Below are 15,444 nucleotides of genomic sequence, written 5' to 3' on the forward strand. Positions count from 1 at the left end.
TAAGTGGCGATTTGAACATACCGTCGATTGCGCATCATTTTGTTATCTAGATGCATATTACATCTGAAAGTAAATGAAAAGGCAAAAATAAAACAATGTAACGAAAATATTATAATGTACAAATGGACTTTGAAGGTTTTAGTTTGGCCGATATGCTCATCCCTATCAGTCCATCGTCCCGCAAAGCGCTGCGCAAAGCATCTGCAAGACTGTCCTGCATGCGGAAAAATGGTGAATGTGTATGACGGATAATTAGACGCATTTACACAAAACGTTGGCGCTGCCCCTCTGCATGTCTTTCATGTTCTCTGTTACCCTTAGGCTAATGAGAGAGGTTATTTATTGCTGTAATTTAGAAAAGAAAATAATATAAATAAAACATAAATGATATTATGCATTAATGTTTCAGGCCAAGTTTTAGTGGAAGCAACAATAGGGTTATAGAGGTGAAACACGAAGTAAGGTTTATTTTAGAAAACTTTTCTTAACCTAATAACTTATATAAATTAAAAGCTGCTTTCTGCATCAGCCAGATATAATGCCTTTTATTAATAGGATTGTTGTTGCAGATTTGTAATTCACCATAGTGCTGCACATTGCGGACACAGGGCCTGATTCAGAGCCGGACGCTATTTGCGCTCGCTCGTTCAGAAAAAGGGGCCGGATATTTAAATAGAGCGCTAGCTCTTTGCGGTCTGTGGACGCCTCTATGTCTGAGCGAGCGTCTGAAACATGCGCTCGCTATTTTGTAAAGATGCCCCTTGGCCGCTCGCATCATACGTCATCTCCGCTATTTATTAGATTAATCGAGTACATCGAAAGGCGTCTGAACTGCTCGCTATTCTTAGCATTTTCCTACCGCAATCGTGCGAGCAGTTCAGGCTAAAAGACAACCAAGTGACATGGTCGATGATGCTGCTTTGTTAATTATGCACACCCTTAAAATGCCCGTTTTGACCGTTTGGCACGCCTGCGTTCGGATCTCCACTCCCCGTTTTCAAGCACCTTCCCCTGTTACCACCCACAAACGGCTCATCCTATCACTGAAATTAGCAGGCACTCGCTATTTTGCGAGCACACGATTTCCGACCGCACTGAATGGTTGGCGCATGCGCATTACGACCCATATGCATGCGCAGATGTGCGAACATCGCTCGGAGCGAACGAGCGGCCGCTTACGAGCGGCTCTGAATCAGGCCTATTGTATATAACCGTATATAAAACAGGGACAAACTAGGCAGGGAGAGCCCCTTCTCATAAGAGAGCTTACAATCTAATGGCAAAAGGGCACAGCTGAAACAAAAGTGAGATTGGCTCTGAGTGGAGATTCCAACAGTTGTGAGGGTGTACCAGTGTGTGTAGTATAGGTGGGAGTAGGGTAGGTGTGGGTAGTATAGGTAGGAGTAGGGTAGGTGAGAGTATGTACCAGTGTGAGTAGTATAGGTGGGAGTAGGGTAGGTGTGAGGGTGTACCAGTGTGAGTAGTATAGGTAGGAGTAGGAGAGGTGTGAGGGTGTACCAGTGTGAGTAGTATAGGTGAGAGTAGGGTAGGTGTGAGGGTGTACTAGTGTGAGTAGTATAGGTAGGAGTAGGGTAGGTGTGAGGGTGTACCAGTGTGAGTAGTATAGGTAGGAGTAGGAGAGGTGTGAGGGTGTACCAGTGTGAGTAGTATAGGTAGGAGTAGGGTAGGTGTGAGGGTGTACCAGTGTGAGTAGTATAGGTAGGAGTAGGGGAGGTGTGAGGGTGTACCAGTGTGAGTAGTATAGGTAGGAGTAGGGGAGGTGTGAGGGTGTACCAGTGTGAGTAGTATAGGTAGGAGTAGGGGAGGTGTGAGGGTGTACCAGTGTGAGTAGTATAGGTAGGAGTAGGAGAGGTGTGAGGGTGTACCAGTGTGAGTAGTATAGGTAGGAGTAGGGTAGGTGTGAGGGTGTACCAGTGTGAGTAGTATAGGTAGGAGTAGGAGAGGTGTGAGGGTGTACCAGTGTGAGTAGTATAGGTAGGAGTAGGAGAGGTGTGAGGGTGTACCAGTGTGAGTAGTATAGGTAGCAGTAGGAGAGGTGTGAGGGTGTACCAGTGTGAGTAGTATAGGTAGGAGTAGGAGAGGTGTGAGGGTGTACCAGTGTGAGTAGTATAGGTAGGAGTAGGAGAGGTGTGAGGGTGTACCAGTGTGAGTAGTATAGGTGAGAGTAGGGTAGGTGTGAGGGTGTACTAGTGTGAGTAGTATAGGTAGGAGTAGGGTAGGTGTGAGGGTGTACCAGTGTGAGTAGTATAGGTAGGAGTAGGAGAGGTGTGAGGGTGTACCAGTGTGAGTAGTATAGGTAGGAGTAGGGTAGGTGTGAGGGTGTACCAGTGTGAGTAGTATAGGTAGGAGTAGGGGAGGTGTGAGGGTGTACCAGTGTGAGTAGTATAGGTAGGAGTAGGGGAGGTGTGAGGGTGTACCAGTGTGAGTAGTATAGGTAGGAGTAGGGGAGGTGTGAGGGTGTACCAGTGTGAGTAGTATAGGTAGGAGTAGGAGAGGTGTGAGGGTGTACCAGTGTGAGTAGTATAGGTAGGAGTAGGGTAGGTGTGAGGGTGTACCAGTGTGAGTAGTATAGGTAGGAGTAGGAGAGGTGTGAGGGTGTACCAGTGTGAGTAGGAGAGGTGTGAGGGTGTACCAGTGTGAGTAGTATAGGTAGGAGTAGGAGAGGTGTGAGGGTGTACCAGTGTGAGTAGTATAGGTAGGAGTAGGAGAGGTGTGAGGGTGTACCAGTGTGAGTAGTATAGGTAGGAGTAGGGTAGGTGTGAGGGTGTACCAGTGTGAGTAGTATAGGTAGGAGTAGGGGAGGTGTGAGGGTGTACCAGTGTGAGAAGTATAGGTAGGAGTAGGGGAGGTGTGAGGGTGTACCAGTGTGAGTAGTATAGGTAGGAGTAGGGGAGGTGTGAGGATGTACCAGTGTGAGTAGTATAGGTAGGAGTAGGAGAGGTGTGAGGGTGTACCAGTGTGAGTAGTATAGGTAGGAGTAGGGTAGGTGTGAGGGTGTATCAGTGTGAGTAGTAGAGGTAGGAGTAGGGGAGGTGTGAGGGTGTACCAGTGTGAGTAGTATAGGTGGGAGTAGGGTAGGTGTGAGGGTGTACCAGTGTGAGTAGTATAGGTAGGAGTAGGGTATGTGTGAGGGTGTACCAGTGTGAGTAGTATAGGTAGGAGTAGGGGAGGTGTGAGGGTGTACCAGTGTGAGTAGTATAGGAGGGAGTAGTGTAGGTGTGAGGGTGTACCAGTGTGAGTAGTATAGGTAGGAGTAGGGGAGGTGTGAGGGTGTACCAGTGTGAGTAGTATAGGTGGGAGTAGGGTAAGTGTGAGGGTGTACCAGTGTGAGTAGTATAGGTAGGAGTAGGGGAGGTGTGAGGGTGTACCAGTGTGAGTAGTATAGGTAGGAGTAGGGGAGGTGTGAGGGTGTATCAGTGTGAGTAGTATAGGTAGGAGTAGGGTAGGTGTGAGGATGTACCAGTGTGAGTAGTATAGGTGGGAGTAGGGTAGGTGTGAGGGTGTACCAGTGTGAGTAGTATAGGTGGGAGTAGGGTAGGTGTGAGGGTGTACCAGTGTGAGTAGTATAGGTAGGAGAGGTGTGAGGGTGTACCGGTGTGAGTAGTATAGGTAGGAGTAGGGGAGGTGTGAGGGTGTACCAGTGTGAGTAGTATAGGTAGAAGTAGGGGAGGTGTGAAGGTGTATCAGTGTGAGTAGTATAGGTAGGAGTAGGGTAGGTGTGAGGATGTACCAGTGTGAGTAGTATAGGTGGGAGTAGGGTAGGTGTGAGGGTGTACCAGTGTGAGTAGTATAGGTGGGAGTAGGGTAGGTGTGAGGGTGTACCAGTGTGAGTAGTATAGGTGGGAGTAGGGTAGGTGTGAGGGTGTACCAGTGTGAGTAGTATAGGTAGGAGTAGGAGAGGTGTGAGGGTGTACCAGTGTGAGTAGTATAGGTGGGAGTAGGGTAGGTGTGAGGGTGTACCAGTGTGAGTAGTATAGGTGGGAGTAGGGTAGGTGTGAGGATGTACCAGTGTGAGTAGTATAGGTGGGAGTAGGGGAGGTGTGAGGGTGTACCAGTGTGAGTAGTATAGGTAGGAGTAGGAGAGGTGTGAGGGTGTACCAGTGTGAGTAGTATAGGTAGGAGTAGGGGAGTTGTGAGGGTGTACCAGTGTGAGTAGTATTGGTAGAAATAGGATTGGTGTGAGGTGTACCAGTGTGAGTAGTATAGGTCGGAGTAGGAGAGGTGTGAGGGTGTATCAGTGTGAGTAGTATAGGTAGGAGTAGGGGAGGTGTGAGGGTGTACCAGTGTGAGTAGTATTGGTAGAAATAGGATTGGTGTGAGGTGTACCAGTGTGAGTAGTATAGGTCGGAGTAGGAGAGGTGTGAGAGTGTATCAGTGTGAGTAGTATAGGTAGGAGTAGGGTAGGTGTGAGGATGTACCAGTGTGAGTAGTATAGGTGGGAGTAGGGTAGGTGTGAGGGTGTACCAGTGTGAGTAGTATAGGTAGGAGTAGGGGAGGTGTGAGTGTGTACCAGTGTGAGTAGTATAGGTGGGAGTAGGGTAGGTGTGAGGGTGTACCAGTGTGAGTAGTATAGGTAGGAGTAGGATAGATGTGAGGGTGTACCAGTGTGAGTAGTATAGGTGAGAGTAGGGTAGGTGTGAGGGTGTACCAGTGTGAGTAGTATAGGTAGGAGTAGGGTAGGTGAGAGTGTGTACCAGTGTGAGTAGTATAGGTGAGAGTAGGGTAGGTGTGAGGGTGTACCAGTGTGAGTAGTATAGGTGAGAGTAGGGTAGGTGAGAGTATGTACCAGTGTGAGTAGTATAGGTGAGAGTAGGGTAGGTGTGAGGGTGTATCAGTGTGAGTAGTATAGGTGAGAGTAGGGTAGGTGTGAGGGTGTACCAGTGTGAGTAGTATAGGTGAGAGTAGGGTAGGTGTGAGGGTGTATCAGTGTGAGTAGTATAGGTGTGAGGGTGTACCAGTGTGAGTAGTATAGGTGGGAGTAGGGTAGGTGTGAGGATGTACCAGTGTGACTAGTATAGGTGGAAGTAGGGTAGGTGTGAGGGTGTACCAGTGTGACTAGTATAGGTGAGAGTAGGGTAGGTGTGAGGGTGTACCAGTGTGAGTAGTATAGGTGGGAGTAGGGGAGGTGTGAGGGTGTACCAGTGTGAGTAGTATAGGTAGGAGTAGGGTATGTGTGAGGGTGTACCAGTGTGAGTAGTATAGGTAGGAGTAGGGTATGTGTGAGGGTGTACCAGTGTGAGTAGTATAGGTAGGAGTAGGGGAGGTGTGAGGGTGTACCAGTGTGAGTAGTATAGGAGGGAGTAGTGTAGGTGTGAGGGTGTACCAGTGTGAGTAGTATAGGTAGGAGTAGGGGAGGTGTGAGGGTGTACCAGTGTGAGTAGTATAGGTGGGAGTAGGGTAAGTGTGAGGGTGTACCAGTGTGAGTAGTATAGGTAGGAGTAGGGGAGGTGTGAGGGTGTACCAGTGTGAGTAGTATAGGTAGGAGTAGGGGAGGTGTGAGGGTGTATCAGTGTGAGTAGTATAGGTAGGAGTAGGGTAGGTGTGAGGATGTACCAGTGTGAGTAGTATAGGTGGGAGTAGGGTAGTTGTGAGGGTGTACCAGTGTGAGTAGTATAGGTGGGAGTAGGGTAGGTGTGAGGGTGTACCAGTGTGAGTAGTATAGGTAGGAGAGGTGTGAGGGTGTACCAGTGTGAGTAGTATAGGTGGGAGTAGGGTAGGTGTGAGGGTGTACCAGTGTGAGTAGTATAGGTGGGAGTAGGGGAGGTGTGAGGGTGTACCAGTGTGAGTAGTATTGGTAGAAATAGGATTGGTGTGAGGTGTACCAGTGTGAGTAGTATAGGTCGGAGTAGGAGAGGTGTGAGGGTGTACCAGTGTGAGTAGTATAGGTGGGAGTAGGGTAGGTGTGAGGGTGTACCAGTTTGAGTAGTATTGGTAGAAATAGGATTGGTGTGAGGTGTACCAGTGTGAGTAGTATAGGTAGGAGTAGGAGAGGTGTGAGAGTGTATCAGTGTGAGTAGTATAGGTAGGAGTAGGGTAGGTGTGAGGATGTACCAGTGTGAGTAGTATAGGTGGGAGTAGGGTAGGTGTGAGGGTGTACCAGTGTGAGTAGTATAGGTAGGAGTAGGGGAGGTGTGAGTGTGTACCAGTGTGAGTAGTATAGGTGGGAGTAGGGTAGGTGTGAGGGTGTACCAGTGTGAGTAGTATAGGTAGGAGTAGGATAGATGTGAGGGTGTACCAGTGTGAGTAGTATAGGTGAGAGTAGGGTAGGTGTGAGGGTGTACCAGTGTGAGTAGTATAGGTGAGAGTAGGGTAGGTGTGAGGGTGTACCAGTGTGAGTAGTATAGGTAGGAGTAGGGTAGGTGAGAGTGTGTACCAGTGTGAGTAGTATAGGTGAGAGTAGGGTAGGTGTGAGGGTGTATCAGTGTGAGTAGTATAGGTGTGAGGTGAGAGTAGGGTAGGTGTGAGGGTGTACCAGTGTGAGTAGTATAGGTAGGAGTAGGGTAGGTGAGAGTGTGTACCAGTGTGAGTAGTATAGGTGAGAGTAGGGTAGGTGTGAGGGTGTACCAGTGTGAGTAGTATAGGTGAGAGTAGGGTAGGTGAGAGTATGTACCAGTGTGAGTAGTATAGGTGAGAGTAGGGTAGGTGTGAGGGTGTATCAGTGTGAGTAGTATAGGTGAGAGTAGGGTAGGTGTGAGGGTGTACCAGTGTGAGTAGTATAGGTGAGAGTAGGGTAGGTGTGAGGGTGTATCAGTGTGAGTAGTATAGGTGTGAGGGTGTACCAGTGTGAGTAGTATAGGTGGGAGTAGGGTAGGTGTGAGGATGTACCAGTGTGACTAGTATAGGTGGAAGTAGGGTAGGTGTGAGGGTGTACCAGTGTGACTAGTATAGGTGAGAGTAGGGTAGGTGTGAGGGTGTACCAGTGTGAGTAGTATAGGTGGGAGTAGGGGAGGTGTGAGGGTGTACCAGTGTGAGTAGTATAGGTAGGAGTAGGGTATGTGTGAGGGTGTACCAGTGTGAGTAGTATAGGTAGGAGTAGGGTATGTGTGAGGGTGTACCAGTGTGAGTAGTATAGGTAGGAGTAGGGGAGGTGTGAGGGTGTACCAGTGTGAGTAGTATAGGTGGGAGTAGGGGAGGTGTGAGGGTGTACCAGTGTGAGTAGGGTAGGTGTGAGGGTGTACCAGTGTGAGTAGTATAGGTAGGAGTAGGGTAGGTGTGAGGGTGTACCAGTGTGAGTAGTATAGGTAGGAGTAGGGTATGTGTGAGGGTGTACCAGTGTGAGTAGTATAGGTGGGAGTAGGGGAGGTGTGAGGGTGTACCAGTGTGAGTAGTATAGGTGGGAGTAGGGTAGGTGTGAGGGTGTACCAATGTGAGTAGGGTAGGTGTGAGGGTGTACCAGTGTGAGTAGTATAGGTAGGAGTAGGGTAGGTGTGAGGGTGTACCAGTGTGAGTAGTATAGGTAGGAGTAGGGTATGTGTGAGGGTGTACCAGTGTGAGTAGTATAGGTGGGAGTAGGGGAGGTGTGAGGGTGTACCAGTGTGAGTAGTATAGGTGGGAGTAGGGGAGGTGTGAGGGTGTACCAGTGTGAGTAGTATAGGTGGGAGTAGGGTATGCGTGAGGGTGTACCAGTGTGAGTAGTATAGGTGGGAGTAGGGGAGGTGTGAGGGTGTACCAGTGTGAGTAGTATAGGTGGGAGTAGGGGAGGTTTGAGGGTGTACCAGTGTGAGTAGTATAGGTGGGAGTAGGGTATGTGTGAGGGTGTACCAGTGTGTGTAGTATAGGTAGGAGTACGGTTGCTGTGGGAGTAGGGGAGGTATGAGGGTGTACCAGTGTGAGTAGTATAGGTAGGAGTAGGGGAGGTGTGAGGGTGTACCAGTGTGAGTAGTATAGGAGGGAGTAGTGTAGGTGTGAGGGTGTACCAGTGCGAGTAGTATAGGTGGGGGTAGGGTATGTGTGAGGGTGTACCAGTGTGAGTAGTATAGGTGGCAGTAGGGGAGGTGTGAGGGTGTACCAGTGTGAGTAGTATAGGGGGGAGTAGGGGAGGTGTGAGGGTGTACCAGTATGAGTAGTATAGGTAGGAGTAGGGGAGGTGTGAGGATGTACCAGTGTGAGTAGTATAGGTAGGAGTAGGGTAGGTGTGAGGGTGTACCAGTGTGAGTAGTATAGGTAGGAGTAGGGTAGGTGTGAGGGTGTACCAGTGTGAGTAGTATAGGTAGGAGTAGGGGATGTGTGAGGATGTACCAGTGTGAGTAGTATAGGTAGGAGTAGGGGAGGTGTGAGGGTGTACCAGTGTGAGTAGTATAGGTGGGAGTAGGGGAGGTGTGAGGTACCAGTGTGAGTAGTATAGGTAGGAGTAGGGTAGGTGTGAGTATGTACCAGTGTGACTAGTATAGGTGTGAGGGTGTACCAGTGTGAGTAGTATAGGTGGGAGTAGGATAGATGTGAGGTTGTACCAGTGTGAGTAGTATAGGTAGGAGTAGGGGAGGTGTGAGCGTGTACCAGTGTGAGTAGTATAAGGGGGAGTAGGGGAGGTGTGAGGGTGTACCAGTGTGAGTAGTATAGGTAGGAGTAGGGGAGGTGTGAGGATGTACCAGTGTGAGTAGTATAGGTGGGAGTAGGGGAGGTGTGAGGTACCAGTGTGAGTAGTATAGGTAGGAGTAGGGTAGGTGTGAGTATGTACCAGTGTGACTAGTATAGGTGTGAGGGTGTACCAGTGTGAGTAGTATAGGTAGGAGTAGGATAGATTTGAGGGTGTACCAGTGTGAGTAGCATAGGTAGGAGTAGGGGAGGTGTGAGCGTGTACCAGTGTGAGTAGTATAGGGGGGAGTAGGGTAGGTGTGAGGGTGTACCAGTGTGAGTAGTATAGGTTGGAGTAGAGTAGGTGTGAGGGTGTACCAGTGTGACTAGTATAGGTGTGAGGGTGTACCAGTGTGAGTAGTATTGGTGGGAGTAGGGTAGGTGTGAGGGTGTACCAGTGTGAGTAGTATAGGTGGGAGTAGGGTAGGTGTGAGGGTGTATTAGTGTGAGTAGTATAGGTGGAAGTAGGGTAGGTGTGAGGGTGTACCAGTGTGACTAGTATAGGTGGGAGTAGGGGAGGTGTGAGGGTGTACCAGTGTGACTAGTATAGGTGTGAGGGTGTACCAGTGTGAGTAGTATAGGTAGGAGTAGGGTAGGTGTGAGGGTGTACCAGTGTGACTAGTATAGGTGTGAGGGTGTACCAGTGTGAGTAGTATAGGTGGGAGTAGGGTAGGTGTGAGGATGTACCAGTGTGACTAGTATAGGTGTGAGGGTGTACCAGTGTGAGTAGTATAGGTGGGAGTAGGAGAGGTGTGAGGGTGTACCAGTGTGAGTAGTATAGGTAGGAGTAGGGTAGGTGTGAGGGTGTACCAGTGTGAGTAGTATAGGTAGGAGTAGGGTAGGTGTGAGGGTGTACCAGTGTGAGTAGTATAGGTGTGAGGGTGTACCAGTGTGAGTAGTATAGGTGGGAGTAGGGGAGATGTGAGGGTGTACCAGTGTGACTAGTATAGATGTGAGGGTGTACCAGTGTGAGTAGTATGGGTAGGTGTGAGGGTGTACCAGTGTGAGTAGTATAGGTGGGAGCAGGGTAGGTGTGAGGATGTACCAGTGTGAGTAGGGTAAGCTCTAATAAATAGATGAGATTTCAGAGAGGTTGTGAAGGTGTAAGGAGAGGGATTCGGCATGGAAGGGGTATCAGAATGGAAGAAGTTTTGCAGGCAGAGTGGAGGGTGGTTATCAGAGATGAGGTACAGGGCAGAGGTAGATCTAAGTGGGTGGGAGGGGGGACATCTGAGGTGACATCTGAGCATTGGGAGCTGAGGTTGTGTTGAGGGCTCTATAGATGGGGTGAGTAATTAGAATTGGATCCTGGAGTATACTGGGAGCCAGTGTAGGGATTTGTACAGTGGTGCGGAGGATGTGGAGCAATGAGATAGGACGATCCTGCCATGATATCTAGGCTGCATTGAAGGAGGGATAGACGAGGAGGGAGATTTATACTGGGAGGAGGTCGCAGCTGTTGAGGTGGGAGATGATGAGATCGGGTGAATATTACTATATCCGATGTGTCTTCAGAATAATATTTTGATATGAAATATTAAAAATCACCCGTGTAGAAATCACCATTGATTATAGTGGTGGCGATTTCACAATATGCCGCTGACCTCCTGTATTCTTACTGGTGGGCTCTGCGGATGGGAAAATGGCTGTGCTGGATTAGTAAGACACCTCTAATTATACGCTAGGCCATGGAGCTATTTCAGTGGTAATCTCACAATGACTGAGTAAAACATAACTTGAATTAGAAGCTTCCTCTCATCTTGTTCCAAGTGACGTACTCTCCCGAGCAGAGCGCAGAGCGCTGTAAATCACGGACTGGATGTGCAATGCCAGATGCTCTGCGGCCCAGCTTTGTATTTCTTAATGAAACAATTTCCAGCATTTGGACCTCATTAATGGTTTGTCATTGACTAGATCCTTACCCAGTGGAGTAATTTACAAAGTGGAACAATATGGAGGAGCAGCGCTATTCCGCAAATGTCCCTTAGTGCGATTCTGTATATGGGAAATGCTCCTCCGTAAATGCTATGTGCTACTATTTGTGGGATCGTAATCTGACGTGGGACCGAAAGTTCCACAGAAGCACAAAGCCACTTTAAAGTGCCGCAGAATATCACTTTATACCACCCCTTTCCTTATTTCTGCTTTCAAATAAATTACAATTTTACAGGTGGATGTTCTCACAGGCAGTCTATGCTCAGGCAGTCTATGCTCAGGCAGTCTATGCGCAGGCAGTCTATGCGCAGGCAGTCTATGCTCAGGCAGTCTATGCGCAGGCAGTCTATGCGCAGGCAGTCTTTGCGCAGGCAGTCTGTGCGCAGGCAGTCTATGCGCAGGCAGTCTATGCGCAGGCAGTCTATGCGCAGGCAATCTTTGCGCAGGCAGTCTTTGCGCAGGTAGTATTTGTGCAGGCAGTCTTTGCGCAGGCAGTCTATGCGCAGGCAGTCTATGCGCAGGTAGTCTTTGCGCAGGCAGTCTTTGCGCAGGCAGTCTATGCGCAGGCAGTCTTTGCACTGTGCGCTGACATGTTTGCAGCTCCGTAATGATGGTTTTTGTCTCGTGTCCCATGTGCCAGCGTATTTCAGGGATCTCTATTTTTCGGGGGGCAGCTTGCACACGGGAAATTGCCATCAGATAGGTGTAAAATCTCTGACCATCTGGGTCTTACCCCAGACTTTCAATTCCGCAACCTGTTCTCTAAAAATGCTGCTTGTTTAGCTTTTTGCTGTATTACAGGGATCACTGTCTCCGGCTCTCACTATGTGTCTCATCGTTTTGGCAGATTCTAGGACATATTCCCTATGACTCCTGACCATTAGATATGGAGTAAAACATAAATATACATAAAATAGCATCGATAGAGCAACGTGCATGCACCGTACTGCCGACCACCGCTAAGTCATTACAGGTGGGATACCCGCAACCTGCCCAGTCAGCCAATCACAGCTTGTGAATCCATGGCCGCAGACTCCCAACTTTCATAATTCAGTGACAGTGATAATGGGCTTTGGGCCTGATACAGAGATGTGCGCTGTCGGCACTTGGACGTAGCAGTGATGGTGAAATACGCTAATGCCGTAGGAGGTGTCTTGTGTTACTAGACGCCTCCGGCCGACTCCTGTGATTGGCTGCTGCGTCTGATGACACAGCCATCGGATCACTTGCGCCAGCATCGGCCGTCTGAGTGACCCTGAGGTCAGTGAGGATAGCCGGTGATTTCATGTAGCTGGGGCCGGTGAAGCTGCATCGGGGGACACAGACACTGGCCTTGGAACACCCTGAAAACATGTCCAACACTCCCCCGTTTTCATTGGTGCTGTCCATTACCTCCCCTTCCCTGCCTCCAAACGATTGACATGCTGCGACTTAGCGATCTTGCGGGCACTGATCGGCACAGGTGCAGCACAGATCCTGCGCATGCGGTTTGCGTACAACTCTGACTCTGATCCCTGATTCTGAGATGGGAGAAAGAGCGCAAGTAACTGTGCACCTGGGCTAAAGCCTGGGGCACTGCATGAGAGGGCTTTGCTGGGCACACACTGGCAGATATATTGGGGATCAATTGAACGGCTGATATATCGGGTGCTCCTTCGGCCACTGTGTACCAGCGATATGTCTGCATATGACATCATATCGCGTTGGCTCTGCTGCACAGAAGATGGCAGATATATCTGCTCTATGTGCTGTGTGTACGGGCCGTGAGCTGACCACCTGTACATTTGCTGCAGAGGCCGCTGAGGAGGGGGGTTCGATGTGACCCCCGGCCAGATATATCTTTAGATGGCAGTGATGGTTGGTCAGTGTGTGGTACCCCAGAACCTGGTGCACCCCATGTTGAGGATACCCATAAGTATATAAATGTAAAATGGTGTTTTTAAGCAAATGTCAGTGTATGAGAATGTGGCCAATGTTGTATCTACAGTATCTTTATAGTGTATTTATGGCGCTCCATCTCTGTGTTATTGCCCTATTGGACTACCCCTCCAATGGAGGTCACATGATGCAGAACGTGCTAGAACCAGCTGCAGGTAAGTCGGTGACATAGAGGCCTGAGGGAGCTTCCTGAGAGGAGAGACCTGCGCTGAGGGATTTAGGCCCTGATTCAGAGCCGCTCGTTCGTTCTGACCGATGTTCGCACATCTGCGCATGCGTACGGATTTTAATACGCATGCGCGAACCAGTCAGTGCGGCCGAAAATCGTTTGTTCGCTATATAGCGAGTGCCTGCTATTTTGAGTGACAGGAGGAGGCGTATGTGGGTGGTAACAGGGGAAGGTGCTTGAAAACGGGGAGTGGAGATCAGAACGCAGGCGTGCTTAAAGGTCAAAACGGGCATTTTAAGGGTGTGCATAATTAATACAGCAGCGTCATTGACCACGTCACTGGGTTATTATTTACTCAGAACTGCTCGCAAAATAGCGGTTGAAAAAACCAGCACAAGAATAGCGAGCAGCTCATACGCTGTACGATGTACTCGATTAATCTAATAAATAGCGGACATGACGTATGCTGCGAGCGGCAAGGGGTCGTATTTTTCAAAATTACAACCGCAAGTTTTGCTCGCTCGTTCAGACTTAGAGGCGTGAACAGACCGCAATTAGCGAACGGTTCATTTGAATAGCCACCCCTTGTTTTAGAACGAACGACCGCAAATAGCGAGCGGCTCTGAATGAGGGCCTTAGTGCGCTGTGTATCCGGCGGCAGTTCTGTGAGGTACAGAGGGCCTGATTCAGACCCAGTCGCAAGGGCTGAGCGCTCGCAACCGGGTCGATGTTTGCCCAGTGGGCATGTGCACAACGGAGCCGGCTCCATCGTGCGCATACGCGAGACCCGGCTAGTCGCTCCGGGTCTCGCACCAAAGGGGGTGAGCTGTCGATGGTGATTAACAACTCACCCCGTTTGGTAGGCTAGCCGTCCGCATGGACTCTGCTGAAAACGGCCATCAAAAAATGGCCGCCGCCAAGGAAGAGACAGATGCTAGCGGTCCTACTGGACCTCTAGTGTCTGTTAGCAGAGCGCAATGCACACAGCGTTCCCGGAAGTGCCGGGAACGCTGGCGCTGCAGGGAGAGGATGCTGAGAGCTGCATCTTCTCCCTTCAAACCCCCCTGGCAACGAGCATAAACCCCCCTGGCAACGAGCATAAACCCCCATGGCAACGAGCATGGAAGCCCATGGCAACGAGCATGAAACCCCCTGGCAATGAGCATAAATCCCCTGACAACAAGCATGAAACCCCCTGGCAATGAGCATGTAACCCCTGGCAACGAGCATGAAACCCCATGGCAACGAGCAGGTAATTTTAAAGTAATTAGAAGCATTACTGTGGGGCATAAAATGGTGTCGGGCAAATATGTAAATGGCACTTTGGTAATAGGCATTACAGTGGCATAATGTGTAATGGGCATTATGGTGTATGGAATAATGTAAGTCACTATACCAGGGACGTCTGAGTAATGCACTGCCTTATGGAGGAGCAAGGACAAAATCCAGGTACGGGAAGGGAGGGGGGCGCAAAATTGCTGCCTTGCACCGGGTGACAGATATCCTAGTTTCGGCCCTGCTACAGCTGACCTAGTTCTGGTGGTAAGACGATATTCCATATATAACTCTATATAGAATTTGAAAATAAATTTGGGAAGATTTTAAAGATAACAATGTAAAGCTGCATATATACGTTCTATTAGGATAAACAAGAATAAGAATCTAATTAAATTTAAGTATAAAAAGCCCAGTAATGGTGTATTTCCAGATTGGGCTCTTTATGATACATGTCACGTTACTGCAGTAACACCACGGGCTGGATGGAATATTGAGGAATACAGGGTTTACTGCTTAATTCAGTCCAGGTTATGGAGGCTGGTAAATAAGTGGAAAACAACAGAGCATACAATGATGTTACAGGGTTCTTGTGTGTATTATAAGGTGCAATAAGTCATAAAGTGCAATTGTACCCAGGAAACAGAATCTATATTTATGCGTTTATTCTGTTTCATTTCTCTCTATAGGGTGCTAAAGGATATCCCGGCCCCGCAGGCCTACCTGGAGAGAAGGTACGTTCTCTTATGTAGCTCAGTTTTAAGAATATGTAAAGGAACTCCTACAAAAAATATTAAAAGGGTTCTCCAGTTGTAATCAAATATTCCCTCCGCGTAGCAATGTAATTTATACTTCCCTATTCCCTCTGTGTAGTAGTAATATTTGTACTTCCCTATTCCCTCTGGGTAGTACTAATATTCATACTTCCCTATTCCAGATGTGTAGTAGTATTATTTGTACTTCCCTATTCCCTCTGTGTAGTAGTAATATTTGTACTTCCCTATTCCCTCTGTGTAGTAGTAATATTATTTGTACTTCCCTACTCCCTCTGGGTAGTACTAATATTCATACTTCCCTATTCCAGATGTGTAGTAGTATTATTTGTACTTCCCTATTCCCTCTGTGTAGTAGTATTATTTGTACTTCCCTATTACCTCTGTGTAGTAGTATTATTTGTAATTCCCTTGTGTAGTAGTATTATTTGTACTTCCCTATTCCCTCTGTGTAGTAGTAATATTCATACTTCCCTGTTCCCTCTGTGTAGTAGTAGTATTATTTGTACTTCCCTATTCCCTTTGGGTAGTACTAATATTCATACTTCCCTATTCCAGATGTGTAGTAGTAGTATTTGTACTTCCATATTCCCTCTGTGTAGTAGTAATATTCATACTTCCCTGTTCCCTCTGTGTAGTAGTAGTATTATTTGTACTTCCCTATTCCCTCCTGGTAGTACTAATATTCATACTTCCCTATTCCCGATGTGTAGTAGTAGTATTTGTACTTCCCTATTCCTTCGGTGTAGTAGTACTATT

General features: G+C 48.4%; 1 protein-coding gene across 1 annotated transcript in view; it reads left to right on the plus strand.

Annotated features, from left to right (window-relative positions):
* Positions 1–15,444, plus strand: part of LOC148454119 (uncharacterized) — a gene marked incomplete at its 3' end in the record, with an annotated part of 333,977 nt that overhangs the window by 124,551 nt on the left and 193,982 nt on the right. Inside the window, exon 8 of the mRNA XM_088461234.1 lies at positions 14,602–14,646. Coding sequence (XP_088317360.1) covers positions 14,602–14,646 — 45 coding nt within the window. The remainder of the gene's footprint in view (positions 1–14,601; positions 14,647–15,444) is intronic.

This window comes from Taudactylus pleione, unplaced genomic scaffold, assembly GCF_031769625.1.
Source record: "Taudactylus pleione unplaced genomic scaffold, aTauple2 ptg001030l, whole genome shotgun sequence".
In the NCBI taxonomy this organism is placed as follows: domain Eukaryota; kingdom Metazoa; phylum Chordata; class Amphibia; order Anura; family Myobatrachidae; genus Taudactylus; species Taudactylus pleione.